Genomic DNA, 21,306 nt, shown 5'->3' with positions numbered 1-21,306 from the left:
TGGCAGACTCATCTACAAACAACCACACTGTGCTTTAGATTAGGTTGCTGAAGTGTATTTTAAACAGCCACAGTCTATCTTAAAGCTGAATGTTTAAAATCAGCAAAGTCGGAGGCAATGAGAGCACAAAGGAGTGAGGAGACTAAACATAACCTGACCACTCAGGGGAGAGGGAGAATCTGAGCTGAACTTTGAAAAGGGGACAGAGTTGAGGGTGGGGTTGCATGCGGTCAAAGATCGGACACCGAAAAGGAAGTAAACAGTAGCAGCTTAGGGGGCTGGGAGAGTAGTGTATTCACAGGAAGCATACAGAATGCAGGCTCAACAACTTGGGTTCAAGTCCTGACTCTGCCACTGTAGGTTCTTCATCTGTAAAGCGGGAATAAAAAGTATTATCTCCCAGCAAGATTCGAAGGATTAAATGAGGCAACATTAGTGAGAACGCTGTAAAAATTAAGGACTATACAGTGTGAACTGCTATGGCTGCAAAGGAAAATAGGAATTTGATCTGAAATGGGCTGGGAGGAGACAGGGCATAAGGCAGGATTTGGCTTTATTCCAAAGACCTTAGAAAGGGGAACACTGAAGAGCTTGGGATGAAGTGACTTCCAGCAGCGAGGAGAAAAAGAGCAACAGCGGCAGGACAGGCGTTCCATTAAGTGCTGCAAGGTGGGGTCAAAACCTTCTCTCTGTTACCAATGAAAGGCAACCACATTTCAAATGAAGTTTTACTTAATTATAAAGATAGTTTGAGCAAACTCTGGGAGATGATGAAGCGCAGGGAAGCCTGGCATGCTGTAGTCCATGGACTCGCAATTCACACTGTATAGTTGGACACAACTGAGTGGCTGAATGACCGTTTTACTTTTGACTGCTGAGTCAGTTGTATGATGTGTAACTATGACCGTGTCCTTGAATATATTGATTTACTCATTCTTTGTGTATTTATTCATTCAACCAACATTTATCCAGCACCTACCAAGAGTCGGGACTTGTGACTCTGAAGTTAAGTTATCAAGCTAAGCTGTGAGAAGCGAGTGAAGAGGGTCTAAGTTTCACAACCTCTTAGTTCTGTCCTACTGTTTCTCTGGAACATCATGGAATGGAAAGCAAACCCAGAACCTGAAAGAAGCCATCCTCTTCCTTGAATCTCAAGGTCAACAGTGCTCAAATCTTTCTCTAATTTCTAGCTCCCTGCAGCCAGAAAGGATCAACCAAAGCAGGACTGAGGACCGCAGAAGTGTCAGGTTGAGAGAGTGAAGTGATGGTGCCATCAGCATCAGTTCAGTTCAGTTCAGTCGCTCAGGCATGTCCAACTCCTTGCGACCGCACGGACTGCAGCACGCCAGGCTTCCTTGTCCATCACCAACTCCCAGGGTTTGCTCAAACTCATTCCATCGAGTCGGTGATGCCATCCAACCATCTCATCCTCTGTCATCCCCTTCTCCTCCTGCCTTCAATCTTTCCCAGCATCAGGGTCTTTTCCAATGAGTTAGTTCTTTGCATCAGGTGGTCAAAGTATTGGAGTTTCAGCTTCAGTATCAGTCCTTCCAGTGAATATTCAGGACTGATTTTAGATCGTAAGATTAGCCAAGAGAAGCCCAGGACAGAGAATTCTTTTCCCAGTAACTGGGATTTAGTGATGTATCAATACCTGGTTCTCCCTTTGAAGATTCAAGACTGGGGGAGAATGCCTCATTCCCACTTCCTTTCTCCCCAGATGCTCCGGCAGCTTTTCAGTTTCCTGCTTCTACAGGATGTGGATTGAGGTGTGGTACAAAACACAGGGCAAACCTCATCAGCCTCTTTCATGAGTCAGGGTGGCAGAGGTGGCCCCCTACAGCACCACCACTAGAAAACCCCTTGGCAACGTGGTGGCAGACTTCCCAGCCTGGAGTCACACTTTCACCCGACAACTTGGCCAAAAATTTTGGGGCCACAGAAACATTCAGTAAAATAGTAAATGAGGCATATTGAAACACTTCCAAGGAAACCTTCTCAAGGACAAAATGTTTTTGTTGGGGAAGGGCTTATATTGATCATCTAAATCATCTCTAAAATGAAACAGCAATCAGGTTCTCCTGGTTACTGACAATTGGGTTAAAGGAGAAGCTCCCCGAGGGAAATACCTGTTTTGCGCATGAATCGGGGAATCCTTTGTTTTAAAGCCAAGGCTTAATGTCCAGGAATGTGCCATTAGGAAGGGAGACAGCTGATTCCTAGGTCCAAGGCTTAGGAAGTAGTTCTGCCTGTAAGGCCAAGAATGCCCCATCTTGGACCATGCTGACAAGGAGATGAAACTGGTTTGATTGTCACCTATACACACACTTCACAAGAGTCTGCGGTGGCAAGTTTTCAGGTCTCCTATGCCTCAGACCACATGGCCCAGACATGCGATGAAAAATTCAATTAGACACAATGGCATCATTTTCTTTCGGGCCTTGAGATGTTAAAACAACAGAAATTTTAGATGTGTTCATTTTGAAGGAGTCTGAAGAAAATAAGGTTGTCCCAGGTGGAGTGTCAGAGTAAGGAGAGACAGAAAGATGGACACAGCGTGTGCCCCCAAATTCCCAGAAGAACACAACTCTGGGGCAGTTTTAGATAAGTGACGTAAATTGTGACACTGCATGAAATCAGCCATGAACAGTTGTAAGACATCTATTTAATGGCAGCTATGCAAAATTCATGTTAGTTGTTAAGATAGAAACCAAAACTCAGAAATTTTTTTATATTTTGCAGCTGAAAATGAACATTCAACTTCATCTCTGGGGGAGATCCCTCCCATGTCTAAGTACCAGGTCCCCCAACCCCCAAGCCCCCAACTCCAAACATTTAGATGAGATCTCTTCTGGCAGGCTGTCCTGTGCAAGTAACTGCACTGGGTTCAATTCATGGCTAATTCTTGACTCGACCATTTGGGCCATGTCCTTAAGTGTCCCTTTGACTTGGCCAGAACATACCCAGGTCTGCATGGGACAAAGTTCATTGACAATTGGATAGCTCAGTCAGGAAGATCATCCAGGATATTGGATGGGGGTAGAGAAACTCTATGGGGGCATAAAATCTGGCTCAACCCTGAGAGATTGCTGTGAAATATCTCCCCTTCTGCCATTCAAATTTCTCAGAGTTGTTCTCAAAGCTGCACAGGAGAGGGACTTCCCTGGGGTCCAGTGGTAAGATTCTGTGCTTCCACAGCAGGGAAGCCTGAGTTTGATCCCTGGTTGGAGAACTAAGATCCCATATGTGTGGTTAGGAAAAAAAAAAAGCTGCACAAGAGAGAGAGGAAAAAGCCAATGAGTAGAGGCTCTTCTCACCTCCAAAAGCAACAAGTGCTGCCTCCAAGGTATTCATTTACTCCTCTATAAAATGGGCAGATTTTTTTCCCTCTCCTTGTACATCACTGAACCACATGAGATAAAAGACGTGAATGCACACTGTACTTGGAAGAATTAAAAGGCACCTTATAAACGTAAGAGGCCTTGTTCCTCCACCACAGCTGGGACTTGAATCCAGCCCACCAACTGGAAGTCCAGTGCTCACTCCACTCTACCACAGCCACTGAGCATCAAGGTAAGCTCTGTCTCGGGGCCACGACAGGGCCAACCCAAGGCAGTAGGTGAGAGCCTATGAGCTGTGTTGACCTGCTGGGATGCAGGCATGTGACCCAGGAAATACAGGCAGATCCTCACGCTCTCAGATCCTGGGCTCAGGGTGTCGCTGCAGAAATAATGCTGGGTTTCCGTTCTCTTTAATATTAATATGTATATAGTGTTCTCTCCATGCCCCAGATTAGGATGTGTAGCTGGAAATTAGCATTCCATTCCAACACACTGTGGCACATTCACTTTGGGGGTTGAAAGGATGGTTTTTAATAAGCTGGCTCTGGGCACCTGTCACCAGTAATGGAAGTTCTGCCTGGGAAGATAGATTGCTTCTTGTTAAAAGACCACAGGGCTGTAAAGTTCCCAAGTCATAACTCAGCATCCAAATCAGGACTCAAGAGAATCACTTCCATCTTCTAGCACTAAGCCCTGGGCCCTGCTGATCCTGACCATTGACCTCAGTCATAGTTCTTCTTTGCCCTGACTCACTGCACTTGCATTTGGGGGGAGTTTGTTGACATCCACGTAGGCATAACTTGCAGATGTGACTGGATCAGTGGAGGGAGGCTAGAGGAAGAACCAGAGCCATGAGTTTTGATGCGCTGCTGTCAGCAAACTCAAATCTCTGCTGTCCCAAGGATCCAGGTCATCAAGACTTCAAAATAAGCTCTTTCTAGAAATTCAAGCAAAAGTAATCATATTCACTCCATTAATGTTAGATTTTCTTGCTCTTAAATCTGACCACTTGTACTTGTTGTTTAGTCACTAAGTCCTACCCTTTTGCAACCCATAGTTCACCAGGACCCTCTGTCCATGGAATTTTCCGGGCAAGAATAATGAAGTGGGTCGCCATTTCCTTCTCCACGGGATCTTCCTGACCCAGGGATCAAATCCGGGTCTCCTGCACTGGCAACTGGATTCTTTACCACTGAGCCACTTGGGAAGCCCCACTACTTGTACTAGTTGTGGGGAATTGGGACTGGTCTATGGATGAAGTGACGAGAAATGAAAGTTGCTCAGTTGTGTCCGACTCTTTGCAACCCCGTGGACTATACAGTCCGTGGAATTCTCCAGGCCAGAATACTGGAGTGGGTAGCCTTTCCCTTCTTCACAGGATCTTCCCAACCCAGGGATGGAACCCAGGTCTCCTGCATTGCAGGCGGATTCTTTACCAGCTGAGCCACAAGGGAAGCCTGGTCCATGGATAATTTAATTTTAATTTTAATTTATTTATTTGGCTGCGCTGTGTGGCTTGCAGGATCTTAGTTCCCACACCTTCACCCTTGGGAATGAAAGCACAGAGTCCTAATTGCTGGACCACCAGGGAATTCCCAATAATTTGATTTTTTAAAATACCACATAGCTGGTAAATTTAAACATATACTTACCCTGTGATCCAGAAATTCTATAGGAAATGAATCAATTTATCCACCAGAAGATCTGTTCAAGAATATTCATAATAGCCCAAAATAGAAACAACTCAAATGTCCATCAAGAGGTGAATGAAATGGAATAGCATAGAGCAATGTAAAAGAATAAACTGCTGATACACACTACAACGCAGATTAATTGCACAGACATTTTGTTGAGTGACATAAACCAGACACAAAAGAGGTCTGTACTCTGTACTGTATGCCTCTTTATGCGAAGTTCAAGAACAGGCAAAACTAATCCGTAGAACAAAAACCAGAATGGCAACTATCTCTGGAATATTATACTGGAAAGGGGCAGGAGGGAACCCACAGAGGTGCTAAAAATGTTCTAGATCTTGTTCTAAACAGTGGTTACTTGGGTAATTACTCCATGAGCAACACACTTAAGATTAATGCACTTTACTGAATTATGCTATACCTCAAGAAATCAGGGAAAGCCAAAACACCCACAGTATATTCCTCTAACATGAAAAAATATCTGTGATGTCTTTCTTCATCAGATATTAAAAACCCAACTTTATCCTAAGTGAAAAAACAATTTAAAAAATTAAAATCACTGCCAAACAGTGTGCAGTGATTGTAGCAGTCTTCTAGCTGAAGCACATCAGGAAGCAACTGTGGTGACAAATTGTTTGAAGGGGTTTTTTCTTCTCCTCCAGCATCCCAAAGATGAAGCATATGTTCTGGCCAGCACACAGCATCACACAAGATCGTGCCAATAAAACCAGACCAGATACCAGACACCACTCCACTCCCTCTCGGATCCTCCTTGGGGGAGCAGTTGTCCCTGCCGCCTCCAAGTTCAGCTTGTTATCTTTCTTTTAAAGTGAAAATGTGGGTTACAAAATGGATCCAAAATGAATCTTTCTGAAATTCAACTTTTATTTCATTATGTGTAAAGTACTCCACTTCTATCTCACATGATCATGTTAGCCAAGTCGGTTATTTACGCATTAATTTTAACTGCCTTTATAAACATTTTCTAGCCTATTTTTATTAGTACCTTCTATTTTCAAGGAAAATTCAAAGCCACATGAGTTAAGTGTAACTGAAAAGTCTTTACCTAACATGGGGTTGGGGGAAGGACCAAGTTCTTTTTTTGTTTGTTTTTTCCTCATCACTAGCTTTTCAATATTGACTTCATGTTTCTATGAAATAAAGAAAATATCCCAGCACAGGGTGAACAGCCCCAGTTTGGGTTGGTCCCCACTCCTTTCTCACTTCCTCCACCTACCTATTTTCTGCATTGTTCCTTTTCTATGTAAATAGATATAGGCTCTCAGGAGTAAGGGAAAATGTTAAAATTTAAAAGTAAATTGCACGAATCTTAAATGTTCAGCCAAACGATTTTTTCCCATGAATACACACTGGTGGAACCACCATCTTAATCAAAACAATATTTCCAGCACTCTAGCAGGCCCAGTTTCATTCGCTCTCACCTGATACCTAGGAGAGGGAAATTTTAACCTAAAATTTTTGAAACACTCTATTCGAGGGAGATTCAACTCTTACCTTCCTACCAAACACACGTAGGGTCATAACAGTGTTCTCTTTCTTATGAATTATTTTAAACAGTAAACATGGAAATGATCAATAATTAGAGAAATGTTTATCTGGTGGTGCACTGGAAATAATGGTGCACTGGATACTATGCGATCATTAAAATGATGTTTTTGAAAAATGATTAATGACACTGGGAAATGTTCTAATATTAAGTTAAAAGGCAAAGTTCAAAAATGTTCACAAGGAATCTGAATTTTGAAATTACACATATTTGCAAGGAAAAAAAACAACTAAAGAAAATACAACAAAAGATTCACTTTGGTAAATTTTGGATGGTAGGATATGGGGTGGTATTATTTTCTTTATACTATTTTTTAAATATTTAAAAAATTTTTGACAATGAAAATGTGTTACTTTTCTAACCAGAGGAAAAAAAAAGTTTTCTTTTTAAATATAGGGACAACCTAAATGAGCAACACTAGGGAAATGCTAATAGATGACAACTCACTTCGTTTCATATTATACATTTTAAGTGGCGTTTAGAAGACTGGAATAGCTTGGGAAATTGCTTGTAATGTAGTAAATGTAGTGTGTTTTTAGACTCAAGATAGAATATATATCTAAGTTGGGGAGTGGAAAGAGAAAAGTAACAAATCACAGTGGTTGCAAATTATAAAACATGAGATCTGGAATGCAGAATGAGGAAAAATTCAGAGGGTTGTTTATTAAAAGTTTTTAGAGTTTGTGTGTATTTAAAGCCCTATGTTATATTTTCTGCTACCTGAATAAGGTTTTTTTATTTTCCACTTCGAGCTTTTTTTCCTTTTGTTTTTTTTTTTTAAGGGCTGGAATGTTGGGGGTAATTATTTCAATGTTTTTAATCTGAAGCTTTTGGGGCGCAGTGTAGATGTGGCTTCTTTTACGCGACATCAGATTCCAAATAAAAGGTTGTACCAAATAAACGGTGTAAACCCTTAACTTTCATAAATGCCAGAACAGAACTAACGAAAAACTACCCAAGTGCCAAAGACTTAAGACCATTCTGAGAAGCACACTCCACGAGGCCTTCGCATTTATTTTTCCAAATAAACGGCTTCCTTTCAGATGGAGTTATTTTTCCTCTACAGAGCTGAGGGGATGGGCCGGCGGGCCTGTGAAAACCGAACAGCAGACTAAAGAACAAAAGGCTTTCTGGAGGCTTCGCACCCCCGCAACCCCACCCCCAATCCCGACTGTTAGGACCCTCCTGATGCGGATGACAGCGGTGGCCCCACTTGCCCTGAGAGACGCCGGCCAGATCCGTGAACTTGACCAAGGCGCCCACGCCTCTTTCCCCCGAAGATCAGACAAAGGGAGAGGGGTTGGCTGAGTTCCCTTCAGGGCCCCGTAGACCTGGGGATCGAAGGCTGGGGAGGAGAATGAGACAAAAACCCTCCTCGGTCCTAGTCCTCCGACAGGTTAAAGCCAAGTAGCGGCGGGGTAGCGGGAGCTGCGGTTGAACGCGGAGAGCAGTGTTCTGATAGCTCTCTCAGGCCCCTTTTCCGGTTTGCCGGTGAGGACCTGCCTCCGAGCACTTTATCTAGCCTCAGGTTCGGAGGCCGGGAGCTTGTCGCAGGCTCGCCCGGGTTTGGTGCCTTCTCTGAGGCTCGCCGAGCTGCCCGGGATCCTCGCGGGGAGGGAAGCTCAGAGCTGCCCCGCCTCTCCTGCCCGCCCAGCGCGCCCAGTACCCCTTACAGTGGGTTTTTCTGACCCAGGAAAAGACCCCGGGATCGTGTCTTTTATCCTCCCTCGCTTAGGGATCCTGGATTCTTTTGAAAAAGAGGAAACAAAAACACTAAAACGGTCTCAGCAGGCCGCTCTGCGCAGCCTCCGCCGGCGCCTGGAAAGCACGCGCCAGGAGTCCTGGGTCCCTCGGAGCGCTCCCCAGGCCAAGGATGGGGGGCGCCCCATTTACCAAGCCTGCTTCTGGATCATGGGATACAGGGCCCAGCGGGGCTCGTCGGCCGCCGGCTGGAGTTGTGCTGCCCAAGGAGGGGCGCTTTTAAAATATAGAGGGGACAGCTTAGGGATGACCTACTTCAATCTTCTCTAAGAATTCCTCTGCTGTAACTATTCGTTTGCTCTTTACGCATTTGCCTTTCCAGGTCATTTTTTTTTTAAGTGTGGGAAATTTTACTGTCAAAAATAGAGCGTATGAATTATGCATGAATGAAAATGAAAATTAACATTACGTTGATTCTGACTAAAGTATTGGTCTAACTTGCCATAAGGCCTCAATAATCGGATTTTAAAAATGCAGATCTGGCGAAGTTTCCGCGGAACACAAAACGCCGAAACCCGTGGCTAAAGCAATGCAGGCTTGGGTGGGAGAAGGCCGGGTCTCTGGCGTTTCGGATCCTTCCACAATCCTCTTCGGCCACCTTTTCCTCCACCCCCTCCCCGTCTCGGTCCAGCTTCCGGAGGGGTGAAGGAATGTTTATGGTCTGGCTCAAGTTCAACGACAGAATTCTGCCTGGAGGGGGAAGGGCGACGAACTTAATCAGACAAAGACCGAGGTCAGGTCTCCGGCGGGGGAGACAGGCTGAACCCATTTAAGATGGGGCGCTGAGAGTCCACGCCGGGTACCCATTTCTCTCTTCAAGAGCTGGCTCGGCCTGGTGCCTGCGCTGTGCGGCGCGCAGCTCTTGGCACGCCAAGTGGTGCGCGCCTAGGCAAGAACCCGGGGCTCACACTCTGAATGGGCGCCGCACAGGCTTCGCCTAACGTCCAGGACCCAGTAAGGACGCCCTTACTTTCTTCCCTCCCGGCCCTACCCTAACCAGAGCCGAGGTCTAGACCCCTCTCCCTCAGAGACCTGTCTCTTCTGCCCCCTCTCCCGAGTTTTGTTCACGTCTTCCCACCCGGATTTGGTATTCTAAGCATCTTCCAGGTCCTTCTCCAGCATAGGTTGTTCTGGAAAGCCTCTCCATACGCCGTCAGGGTGAATCGTTCTCAGTCTCCGTTCTCCCTGAGTAGGCGTTTGACCCACCTTACAATGTCAGAGATCACAGAATACAGTCCCCTGGCTTCAGGTCACATATGAAGAAACTACAGACCCAAGATCTGCCGGCGACGGAGAGGCAGAGCGCCAGAGAGCGTCGGTAGAAAGGGAGACAGTGTATTTCCACTGTATTTCCTCCAGCCTTCCACTTCAAGGGATGGTTCTGCCTGCAGCAGGCACTTGATAAATGAGTGATGGACTGAAGTAAATTTCCGCTTGTGTTTAATCCCCTGTGGTTGCACTTATCCAAACTGGGGGGCTCGAATGCAGCTCGGTGACCTCAGATGATGGCTCCAGATAGAAAGTTTGTGTCTAGAGAGACCTTGTGAGAAGAGGTATGTTGGGAGTGGGGGAGAGGCTTGGCTTCCTGTTCTCTTGCGCTGATGACCACAGACCTTAGCCCTTAGAACTCCTGCTTTGGGGGCTCTGCTCAGACTGTGTCGCTGATCAAGTAACTAAGGCTTAGCCTCAACGTCCTCATTTTATAAAGTGGGTTTTGTCTGTGCGGGTACAGTTGCTCTGAGAGGGCATGGGCAGGAACCAGTGGGGGCAGGGTGGGTTGGGTGAGTTCGGAGTGTGTCTGTATATTACCTTCTTCCCTGCCCCCCCCTTCAAGACCAACAAGCTAGCAGTGTCAGTGGCCGAAGACATGGGCATGTGGCCCCCTGCTGCTTGTGTGCAAGTTTTGAGTCCCTGGGCACATATGCCAGCCATGGGCAACCCCTCTAGTTGCTCCTCAGATCCCAGAACTCAAAGAGCTCAACAGGGCACAGGAATGGCAGAAGGAAGGCAGCCGTGCGAGACTTAACTGCACTGATTTAGTTTTAGAGGGCCAGAGCCTCTCCCTTAAGGGTACATTAATAAATCATTATCATCAGGGTTAATTTTCACCCAGTTTTCAAAGTAAATGTTTTGTAAAGTATCACAGTGTAAATAAGAACAACATTAACAATAATATTAATGTCGTCTGTACCAAGATTCCATCCAGTCGGAGACAAACACAAGGTCCTATGGGCGGGCCTTGCTCTCCCAAGCCAGACTCTCCCCCGCTGAGGCCGGGCTCGCGTCCCGCGTGCTGCGAAGCAGCTTTCTTGGTCCCTTTTTGCCCAGGCGGCTGCCAGCCTTTTTAGGAAACAACGAGGAGGAGCCCGGCTGAATGGCCTCTTCGAGAGCCTGACACCCACCCTTTCCTGCCCGCAGTGACTGCGGAGTCCCCCAGAGTCCGGGGACAAACCCCCCCCTTCTCCGACGGCTCCCTCAGCGGGTCCCCAGACCAAAAGAGCTTAAAGTCCTTGGCCCACGCACGAATCAGCGGGCTTACCTTTTTAGAGAGAAGAGCATTCTTGAAAGTAGCAAAATGAGTGGGTCTTGCTCTGAGAAACGGGAGCATAACACTCTTGCTGTCTCTGCCAAGGCCAGGGCTGGAATTCGGTGGGCTCGAAGGCTCGGGGCTGGGCCGGCGCCGACCTCCGAGTGGCGCAGGGCTCTGCTCTCGCGCACCTTGGGCTAGACGAGGAAGGATCGCACGCAGCGCAGCACAAGGGGCCCCCTCCCAGCAGAGCCTGGGGCGGGGCTCAAGGAGAGGGCGCACAGCCCCCGGCTCCCCACCTCGTGGCTGGAGCGCCCGCTCTCCGCTACAGCCTCCTCGCCTCCCCAACCCGGCGTCTCGCGACAGTCTTCCGGTCGCTCTGGCTCTGCCAGCGCCGCTTGGCCTCCTCCCTTCTTCCCAAGGCCAGAAATGGGATCCCTTCCCTCACCTTCCTCCATCTTCCCATGAAGAGTTGAGGAGAGTGGGGGTAGGGGCGGCGGGAACCACTGGCCAGAAACTTCAAGTTCAACGGCCATGTCCGCCGGCAGACGCGGCCTTTCCCTCCCCTTCGTCCCGAGGGTGATTGAACGCTGGCCTCTCCGTCATTTTGGAGGCATTTAGGGGAGGGAGACCCGTGGTGGAACTCTTTCTTCTCCGTTTGCTCCGACCACCCCCACCCGCTTTCTACACAAAAGTAACTGGTAGCCGAGAAAGGAAGAAAGGCTGGCATCAGGTCGGCATTGGATGTTTTCAAATCTCTCCCCGGGCCCAGGCCAGCGCCTGGGGGGAGGGCCGGGCCGGCCCCGCCGGGTGAGGGGCCGAGGGCGCCCCCTCTGCTTTCTTCCCCCTTTCCCCGAGAGGGAGTATTCAGGTGGGTGAGAATGTACTATAAATTTCTTTCAAAAACAACCAAAGCACTCCTTAGCCCCCTCCGCAACAGTTGCCTCCGCACTTTATTGCCAGTTTACGGTAACAGGTTCGTGTAAATCACGTTTGAAGCTCTGGTGTAGACCGGAAGGGGCCACGGGCACAGAGGGTTCCCCCGGAAGGAAACCTAATTCAAGTGCAGCACTTAGGACCTTGAGTAAAACGTTCATAAAGGGGGAGCAATGGGGGGCTGGAGGAACGGAGGGCCGTCAGCTCCGCGTTGGAGGAGGGGGGCTGCGCTCTTCGGAGAACTGGCGGGTCTTGATTTGGGCCTCTCTTCTGCGCAGGGCAGCTACTGGTCCTCGAACCACTCAGAGCAGGGGTGGCTAGCTGGGGACGGAGGGGGAACGGGGCGGGGGGCTGGGACGGGGTCACGACGGTGCCGACAGTCGCCGGCTGCGGCCTCGCGAGTTCTAGGGTGGCGGCGAGCGTTTGCCCGCTTGCCAGTAAGGGACCCCGGAGCTGGGGCACCGGGTTCGCTGTCCGCGGGGTTGCTTCAAGAACCTAGATTGGAAAAGAGCTTCCCGAGGTCCTGTCAACGCTCTTTTCCATTACCGCCTAATCCGTCCTCTCGAGGCCTAATAAAATCCGCCTGATATGGAATTGGAAGTGATTTCGGTCCTGGAGCAGCGTAGACGCCACTCTCCAACCCTGTTTCGACATTTGCTGGGACTGAGCTGGCCAAGTTCCGCTCAGAGAAAGGGAGAGGGCGCAGAGGGCGGCCCGGAGTAAAAGCGCTCCTCGTTGGTGCAAAGACACTCGGTGTGTTTCCCGGTGTGTGTCTGTGAGCCTCTGCGTTTATTTGTCATGAAAATGTCTGAATTTACCTGTTTGAGAACGTTGTATTCACACATTTCTAAATTTTAGCGAAACACTCTTGTCTTAATAGGTTAAAGTAGCCCTATTTAAAAAGCAAATAGCTGCAGGCAAGTAAATGTAGCTACATGGATTTTGTTTTAGTTTAGACACAAACTAGTGAAAGATTTTTAAATGGTCTCGGTGGAAGGGGATATAATTCGCCTCGGTAGTAACATTGGTGTTTGGAAAGAGCTTCCATAAAAGGGTTTAACACAAAGCGAAATTGAATTTTTTTTTTTTGGCACAGATTCCATACAAGTAAATGACTCGGGGCGGGGGGAAGCGGGGGAGAGGGGTTCGCGGCGAATTGTTCTGGCGAGGAAGATAAATAGAATACTCCAGTGGAATGAAGACCTGGACCGAGGGCTGATGGCGCCGCAGCCTTGCTCCGGGTGCCTTGGCCACCCTGTTTTTTCTCTATTAGAGATCTCTTTTGCTGCCCTCCTAGCCTTCCTCCTGGGTCTCTCCGCCGCTGGGTTGATACATTTGCCAGTACCCTGGCCCAATTTCAGGCGACTCCGGGTCCGGGCGCTCTCACACGCGGCTACGAATGCCCCAACCCCGCAGGCCCGAGTCCCCAGGCTTTCGGAAGCCAGAGGCTCACTCAGTTGAGCGGTTGTTAAAAAGCCGAGCCTACCGACAAGTTTTTCTGAAATGGCGAGATTCTGCCGGAAGGGGGCGCCCTTGTCTTTTTAATAGGCCAAACTCACGTTGGTAGAGAAATAAATCTAAAATCCCACATCTTTTGTTTGTTCTAAAACTGTTGCTAGAGCCTAAAAGAGAAGCCCCGAAACTTTAAGTCCTTGATAACGGAATGGAGGCATTAGAGCCCCGGGAGTTCAGAGTCTCGAGGCCCCTGACTGCAGGCCTTCCGAAGTCGCCTCGGGAAGTCCCAGTGGTAACCTAAAGCCTTTCCCCTCCCTCTGTAGGGAGCAAGCACCACGCGGTCTCCCCCATTTGTCCCACACGCCACCTACCCATAGGCCTATCTGTCCTGAAGTCTCTCAATTTCTGAAGCGGCAAGGGAGGGGGGCTGCACCCACTAACCTTCGGAGTCTGCGGTATTAAAAATTACTAAAGATTGGGACTTCGCTTGAAGGAGAACGTGGAAAGCAGAAAGTAACTTTCTCTGGGCGAGGCGCGATACCAGGGAGCTTAAACTGGACCACGGGGCTTGGAAAGACTGTAAATCACGAAGTTGACACCTACCCCTTCCCCAAGCACACCCACTATCTAAGAAGACCCAGGGAGGGAGGGTCATGCCAGTCGGGGCCTTTTTTAACCCTCCCCCGCCCCCGCCCCCGCCCCCGCCCCAGCCCCAGCCCCAGCCCCAGCCCCAGCCCCAGCCCCAGCCCCAGCCCCAGCCCCAGCTTTAGAATCCTCTTTGGTAAAAAAAAAAAAAATATATGGATTTGGAAGACTTAGAAGAGTCTTCCTTCGGATAAGAGCGAGGACTGGGATGCCGCTGCGGCGGCCAACTCAGGGTTTCCTGGAAGAGGAGGAGTCCGCTCTGAGATGGAGCTGCCGTCGAGACGTGGCCGGGGACCTTTCCGGATGCTCGCCTCCTGACTGCTCGCTGCGGGGAGGCTCGGAACGTGGGTCTGGCGGCCCGTCCTCTCCACTTCATTTCTGTGCGCTCGATCGCCAGAAGGCTGCCAGAACCCGCTAGCCCGGGCTGCGGGAAGATCCAGCTCAGCCTCGCTGGACAAGGTCGCATCTGGTCCCGGTCTAGGTACACGACTTCAGGTTCCCCGGCTCTGCCAACAGCCTGTCTGCCCCAGGTTTCTGGAACTCCGCACTATTAGCATATTGTCTATGCGGCTGTGGAAAACCGGGCTGGCGCCAAACTGTCCTCCACTCCCCCAGAGTGTTTGTGGACTGAACCAGCACAAAGTGAAAGGAAACAAGTCTGTGCCCACTACTGTCCCGGCAGCCTGCGGTTCCCCATTCTGATACTGGCTTTTGGGGGCTTCTGCCACCTCTGGTTCTTTCACTCGGTAAAGAACCTGCCTGAGACTCCAAGGCCTGAGACTCCGAAGCTCCTTGGTGTCACCAGCAGGCAAGCAGAGGAGAAATGGATAGTGAACGACCCATATTCATTTTTTCTCCTTTTAGGCTATACAAGTGTGTTTGGGATGTGCCTGCCACGGATAGGCTACTATTCCCCTCATTCTGCAATCTTTGTGCCTAAGAGGGGCTACAAAGCCACAAATGTCTATTTCATGCAGCTCCCAAATGCCCAATGAATCACGACCTACTTCCTTTGGTCAGAACCACCAGAATCATTGAGGGAAGGCTTGGAAAGTTTTGGAGAGGAAGTGGTGAATTATCCAGGCATTTTCTCAAACCCCATTTCTCTGGAAGAAAGAACAGACCCTGGAAGGTAGTCCACTGGCTTCATTTTCACCCAGGGCCGAAACTGAGGAGTTAGGCCTATGGACTTCTGAGACCAGTGGGTACCGTCTAGGGGATGGCAGGGAGGGAGGGAGAGGTACCCTCCAGCATTGGCCATCCTGCCTAGTTGTCATCTTAGAAAAAATGCTAAAGGGCAACAGGAAACATTACAGAGGTAAATCTGCCATTTCTTGTCTCCTCTGCCTTCACTGCGATGGGGACAGGCTTTGGAAATGGAAGCGGATCCAGAGGAAGCTGTCCTGTCACCGGTCTCCTTCCAAGTTTATTCATGATCAGCTCAATCCACGAAAGCAGTTTCTAAAAGTGCTCTACAGAGCTCTAGATAGAAAATATAATACTAATTATCATGGCAACTAGTACTGGTTATGGTGATTATTGCAACTGCCAGAATGAATGATTATGACTGGGACAAGGTCATTTGGGTAATGTTACCTGGTGGACTGGGCTGTAACTCTGGGCCTTGCTGGCTCTCTGGGATCCACGGGGTATCCAGACTGTCCCTGAAGAACAACCCAGGAACATTGGCCTGGGAAGAGTGTCATTTCTGGGAGCCTCTCAAGCAGAGTCTGGGGCCCCAGCTTGGCTGAGGCAGGCTCCTGGTCTCACCAGGATACCCCAACTTCCCCTTTCCCCCTCCCAGCCAGAGCCAGGGAGCTCCCTCACGGAGTAGCACTGGTTTTGACCTTGGCGAGGACCTTCTTCTCCTTCACCCGGCGATTCTGAAACCAGATGGTGATCTGGCGCTCTGAGAGGCTGGTGGCAGCCGAGATCTTGCGCCTCTTGTCCTTGGTGATGAACTTGTTAGCCGAATACTCCCGCTCCAGTTCCCGCAACTGTCCCTTGCTGTAGGGAATGCGCTTCTTGCGGCCTCGACGGAAGGCGCAGCCGTCAGGCGGATGCTGTGCGCTTGAGTCTATGCAGGAGAGGGAGGGAAAGAGAGACATGCTCAAACCACGGCCTGGCGCAAGCCCAGCATCTGACCCAGGCCCCACAACCTAGGTCATCCTACAGGAGTACTCAGGTTACCATACAGGCACTGCCATTTCCCCAAAGCACAAGAGGACACCTCCACTTCTGGCTGGTTGGTTTCCTGATCCACCCAGCCTTGGAAAGAGGAGATTTCTGCAGGCCACACTCACTCATCACTGCCTTCACGCCTGCAGTCTGCAAACACACCCAGCCCACTGTCTAATGTCCACCCTCATATGCATTTTCCAGCTCTTGGCCACTCTTACAGATACTACAAGCAAATTCTGTACAGGAGGGAACACATTTCTGCCCCTACTCCCAACACACACACACACACACACCAATGCACACACTTAAGTGATGGCTGCAGGAAATCGACACTTCCCTTTGGAAACTGAGAAATTCATCTGAGAGAAAGTAAGGAGTTGTATTCTTTACAGAACAACCAATTTCTCTGTCCCCACCCCAGCTGCACCCCCACACTCAATGAATTGAGAAGAATTAAACTGGGGTCCTGCTGGGCAGGAACACCCTAAGTCCCAAACAACAGCAAATAGAGTCAAGCACTCCGACATATTGAAAGGCTGGTCCCAAGGCCTCCCAGGGAAATCAGAGGCCTGGTGGGCCTCAGGCTTCAAATAGCACCCAGCTCAGGCCCCTCACACTGACCCTCTGGGGCCTTCACCCAGGCTCTCTAACTGCCTGGACCCTCCTTCAGAGCCCTAATAGCCAACCAAGGAGAACCAAGCTCCTCCTCACCAGCCCCAAGACCCATCCAGGCAGGGTCTACAACGCCACACTCAGCACCAAGGGCATCCAGAGCAGCTTACCTGCAAATGCTGCCTTCCAGAAAGGACCTGGGGGGTTCTGTTCTCCCTGGCAACACATCTGGCTGTTCCAGCCACCGGTGAGGGCCCAGGGTTGGTAACTGTCCACAGGCAGCAGGGAGTCATGACGAGGCTCCCCAGGGGCGCCCAAGGTCTGTACCACCGACACATCCAGGTAACTGGCCATAGGCTGGTAGGGTCCCGGGTATCCCGGGTAGAAGGCAAACTCGGTGGGGCGGCTGGGGTACTCCTCCCCGGACGCGGGAGTCTCCGCAGGGTAGGCGGCCAGGGTGGCCGCCTGGGCACAGGGCTTCAGCGAGCTTCGAGACACTCGGCAGGAGTAGTACCCGCCTCCAAAGTAGCCGTAAGGCACTGGAGCTGGGGACGCCCCCTGAGGCATCCCGGGACATGGGTGGCACTGCTTTGGCGGTTCCGCAGAGCCTGGCAGATCCAGGGGGCCGTAGTTGACAGCAGGCAACAGCGTAGGCGCCGACGCTGGATGGCTGGTCAGTGGGGAGTGGGTGACCAGGTTCCGACTCCCTCCAGCTCCCAGCAAGCCTTCAATCTCCTTGGCGCCGTCCAAAGTGGTATAATTGCCGGGCTCCATGGGGCCGAGGATCGGCTCATGAGGCGCTGGGGGTGGGGGATACAGGGGGCACCCAGCTCTCTCTCCCCACCCAGGCCCGGGGAATCCAAAGCGTTTTAAATCGCTGGCAGCTCGCTGGGCGCCTGCATTCGCTCAGCTCGGCCGTCGTGACGCAGGAGCCGCAGGTGCCCGGGCTCGCGGGCTGATTGGCTGCGGCCTGGCGGAGAGAAGCTCATAAAATCTTCACTGCAGAAACTGCGAAAATACTTTACCCCCGCTTTCTCTCTTTCCCCCCGCACCCTCCCTCGCTCCCGTGCTCACTCCCTCCTCCTTCCTTCCTTCTCTCCCCGCCCTCCTCCTTTTCCCTCTCCTCCCTCCTGTCTTTCTCTCTCGGCTTTTTCTTTTTCTTAATTGCATTTGAAAACGAGAGAAAAGAGACAGGGTGTCTTCCCGCCGCTTTCCAGTTGGGAACAACCCAGCTACGTCGGGGGTGGGGAGACGGGAGAGGAGAGACGGAGCCAGCCCCACCTCGCTCGCCTCCTCTCCCTCCCTGGCTCTCTGTCTCCTGTGCTTTGGCAGGTTTAACGAGAGAATAAAAAGCTCTCCCTATAAAGTGTCCATCTCGTGGAGGGAAGGGGAGTTGAGGGTGGGGCCTGGAGGCCGCTCTGAGCCTGAAAGGAAAAACCCGGGAATGCGCCTGAGCCAGAAGGGGCTAGAAAATGGGAGTTAAGGGATATTTCTGGAAGCTCCTTGCTTTGGTGTCCCAGTACTAGCGTCCCAGTTCACTCCAGGTGCCCCTCCCATTCTGGATGCGCAGTAATAAGCTACTCCTGGACCTCGGGAAGTGCCTAGAACGCCTCTTCCCCGGAGACCCTGGCTACCGCCCATAGGCTATAAAGCTCCGGATTCTAAGAGGGGTGGAAAGGAGAGGGAGCGAGACACGGACTCCGAAGAAGGAGACATGAGAACTGGAGACGTTAAAGGTTCAGACCTGAAGCGGAAATGGAGCTTCTGGTCCTGGCCTGTAAAGGGGGGGTCTGGATTTCCGTTTTAGGATGGGGAAAGAAATATGGAAAGATGTCACATACGACCTGTATATTCAGAGGGAGGCAGAGAAAGAGCCAGGAAAATGAGATCCAGAGACACACAGAAATGGAGAGAAGTTGAAGGACGGGTTTGAGTGAGAATGTTATAAAATCCTGAAGTACCAGTCAGAAAAGATAAACACTTTCCCCCCATTTCTGGGATCTAAGATTATTTCCAGAAAACCAGGCCTGGCTAACTGGCAAAGAACTAGTTTCGAGGGAATCTGGACCCCAAGAATACAGAAGCCTGGCATTTATGAAGTACCCAGTCTCTCTGTCCTCTCCTACATTCCATGGGGCCCAGAAAATTCACCTTGATCTTGGCACACTACCAGCCAAACCTAGGACCAGAAAACCCAGGACCTCTATCTGCTTCCTCCAGGCTTTCCTTTCCTAGGAAGGAAAAGGGCATGGGAGAGGGAATCTCAACCATTAGAGGAATTATCTGAGGCCCATCTGTTGGGAACTATTGTGCAGTGCAAGGCAGAAGCCCCAAACCATTTTTTTTTTTTTTTCACAGATCTGTCTTCAGAGATTTTCTGTTTCCATCACTATCCCTCCCAAATCAAATCTTCTGGGTTCACTTTTTCTAAAACTCACAGGTGTTTTGTTTTGTTTTGTTTTGTTTTGTTTTGAGAAGACAGGAACTTTTGCATTCTACACTAAGCTCATGGCAATTTTATAGAACAGACTACCCTGCACTCTAGGTGGGCTTGGCCATACCCCCTCAACAACCTGAGTCTGAACTTGAGCTATCTTTCAGGAAAGGGCCCATGCAACCGGATTTGCTCCAAGTTGCAGAGCTGTAGGGAAGAGTATAGCTCACTTTCAGTGACCATTGCTGATAACTGAAGACACCAAGCATGAAATCCTCACTGGATTTTGTTGCATTTGAAAACAACAGGAGAGAAAAGGGAGACGATGTCTCTTTGATGCTTTCCAGTTTCTTGCTATAGCCTCTTGGTTATCTGATTATGAAAGGCAGAAATACCAGGATTTTTACCTAACGACTAAGAATTTTTTACTGCTTTTTGCTTGGTAGATGACAACACAGGCATGAACAGATCCCTAAATTGTATAAATAGGTAAATCAATTCCATTCCTGGGAATATACCCAACAGAAATGAATGTTTATATCCATTAATAGACAAGTTCTAAAATATCTAAAGCAGCTTTATTTATTATAGCTCAAAAATAGAAACAACTCAGATGTTCATCAACAGTGCTACACAGCCATTTTAAAAAACACTGCTACACACAACATAGATAAATTGCACAGATAGGTGGGTAAAAGAAGCTACACAAAAAAGCAAATTTTTTATGATTTTATTTCGATGCAGTTCAATCAAGAATAGCCAAAATCAAATCTATGGTGATAGAGGTCAGAATAGATTGCCCTGCAAGCGGAGCTTCTGACTAGGAGGTGACATAAGGCTGGAAATGTTCTGGATCTCAGATCTCTATCTACGTGCTAGTTACATGGGTATGTTCCCTGTAAAAATTCAAGATGTACATGGGGTATTTCTTGACATTACATCAGCTTATCTCTATTTTTTAGAAGGAACATAATTAAATACAAAAATTTCAAGATTCATAGCAATGTTGCCTGCCATTGTGCTTTTTGGATATTAATGTTCTTATCTATGTCTTACGGAAACAAACAGCTGAATGCATGTAATTCTGCATCACTGTAGAATGCAGAGAAGACCAACTCAAACCTTGCCCTGGAGAAGCTCACCAACTGTGCTGGAGGCCTCTATGTAAGCAGATACAATTCAATACAAATAAATACTATGGCGGGGAGGGGGGGATCTGTTTTGCTCTACAATTTATTTAGCATCTAGTAGATTCTAGGGAACAGTTCCAAATATCATATTAACATATGTGCATGTGCTCCCATTTTCTGTATATGTTTATGTATTTGCAAACATGTATGACCTGTCATAGACCTCAGCTGGAGTCAAGTAAGGCACAGTAAGTCTCCTTATCTGTAAAATTATGTATTCTCAAAGGCACAGTAATTTCTACCCCTCAGGAATGCTGTGAAGATTTTTTGCACATGAAAGCATTTCATAAACTGAATAAATGGGTTCTATTTGTGTTTCTGTATGTGTCTCTGTTTCCAATGAATTACAAGCCACCTGTTTTTATTTGAAAAGAAAAGAACAGTTTCCCTAACGAGTATTGGTCCCTTCTTACTTGCCTCTTTCAGCCTTGAGTAAACCTGCAGTTCCCACGTACAGAACCTGAGGCTCAGCACCTCAGTATCCTCCCTGAGCGCTAGAGTTGAGGGTGGAATTTAGTACAGCCAAGGCACCCTGACCTCCCCACCCGCCTGGGCTGAGCTAGCCCTTCCCCCAGCCCCACAGATTCCTTTTTGTCCTGCTGCGAGCCTCCAGACAGACCCTCAGGACCCCTGAGCCTCCCCGACCCCCAACCCCGTTTACTGACCCAGCCAAACTCGCAGAAATGCCTCAATTGCTCCTTTACATACCGGCCAGACACCTCCTGGAAGGTCAAGGCCAAGTTGAAAGTTAAGAGTCTGTTTACCTCCGGGAGCCCATTCAGAGCGGCCCCACAGACCGCCTATGACCTTTACAGCCAGGCCTTTGAGCTCGGCCGCGGGGGTTCCGGCCACTAGGACTTGGCACCTCCTTGTCAGCGCCCGCGGAGCAGGCGCTTCGGGCAGCCGACTAGGGGGAGGGGGCGAGAGAAGCCCACCCGCCCCGCTTGGGGGCATTTGTTAAAT

At 49.3% G+C, this 21,306-nt stretch overlaps 1 protein-coding gene across 1 annotated transcript; it reads right to left on the bottom strand.

Annotated features, from left to right (window-relative positions):
* Window positions 1-15,749: 15,749 nt before the first annotated feature.
* HOXB13 (homeobox B13) lies at window positions 15,750-17,493 on the bottom strand. The gene is made up of 2 exons (XM_052658763.1): window positions 16,890-17,493; window positions 15,750-16,003 (listed from the first exon to the last, which is right to left on the bottom strand). Exons 1-2 carry the CDS (start codon window positions 17,491-17,493, stop codon window positions 15,750-15,752), a joined length of 858 nt encoding a protein of 285 aa, XP_052514723.1.
* Between the last annotated feature and the right edge of the window lie 3,813 nt (window positions 17,494-21,306).

The sequence above is a fragment of the Budorcas taxicolor genome, chromosome 19 (assembly GCF_023091745.1).
Source record: "Budorcas taxicolor isolate Tak-1 chromosome 19, Takin1.1, whole genome shotgun sequence".
Classification (NCBI taxonomy): Eukaryota; Metazoa; Chordata; class Mammalia; order Artiodactyla; family Bovidae; genus Budorcas; species Budorcas taxicolor.
This window is presented reverse-complemented; position numbering and strand designations above follow the sequence as displayed.

Coding starts and splice junctions, on each gene's coding strand:
- HOXB13 (XM_052658763.1), bottom strand. CDS start 17,493: ATGGAGCCCGGCAATTATACCACTTTGGACGGCGCCAAGGAGATTGAA. Junction 16,004..16,889: donor CTGGAAGGCAGCATTTGCAG/GTAAGCTGCTCT, acceptor TCTCCTGCATAG/ACTCAAGCGCACAGCATCCG.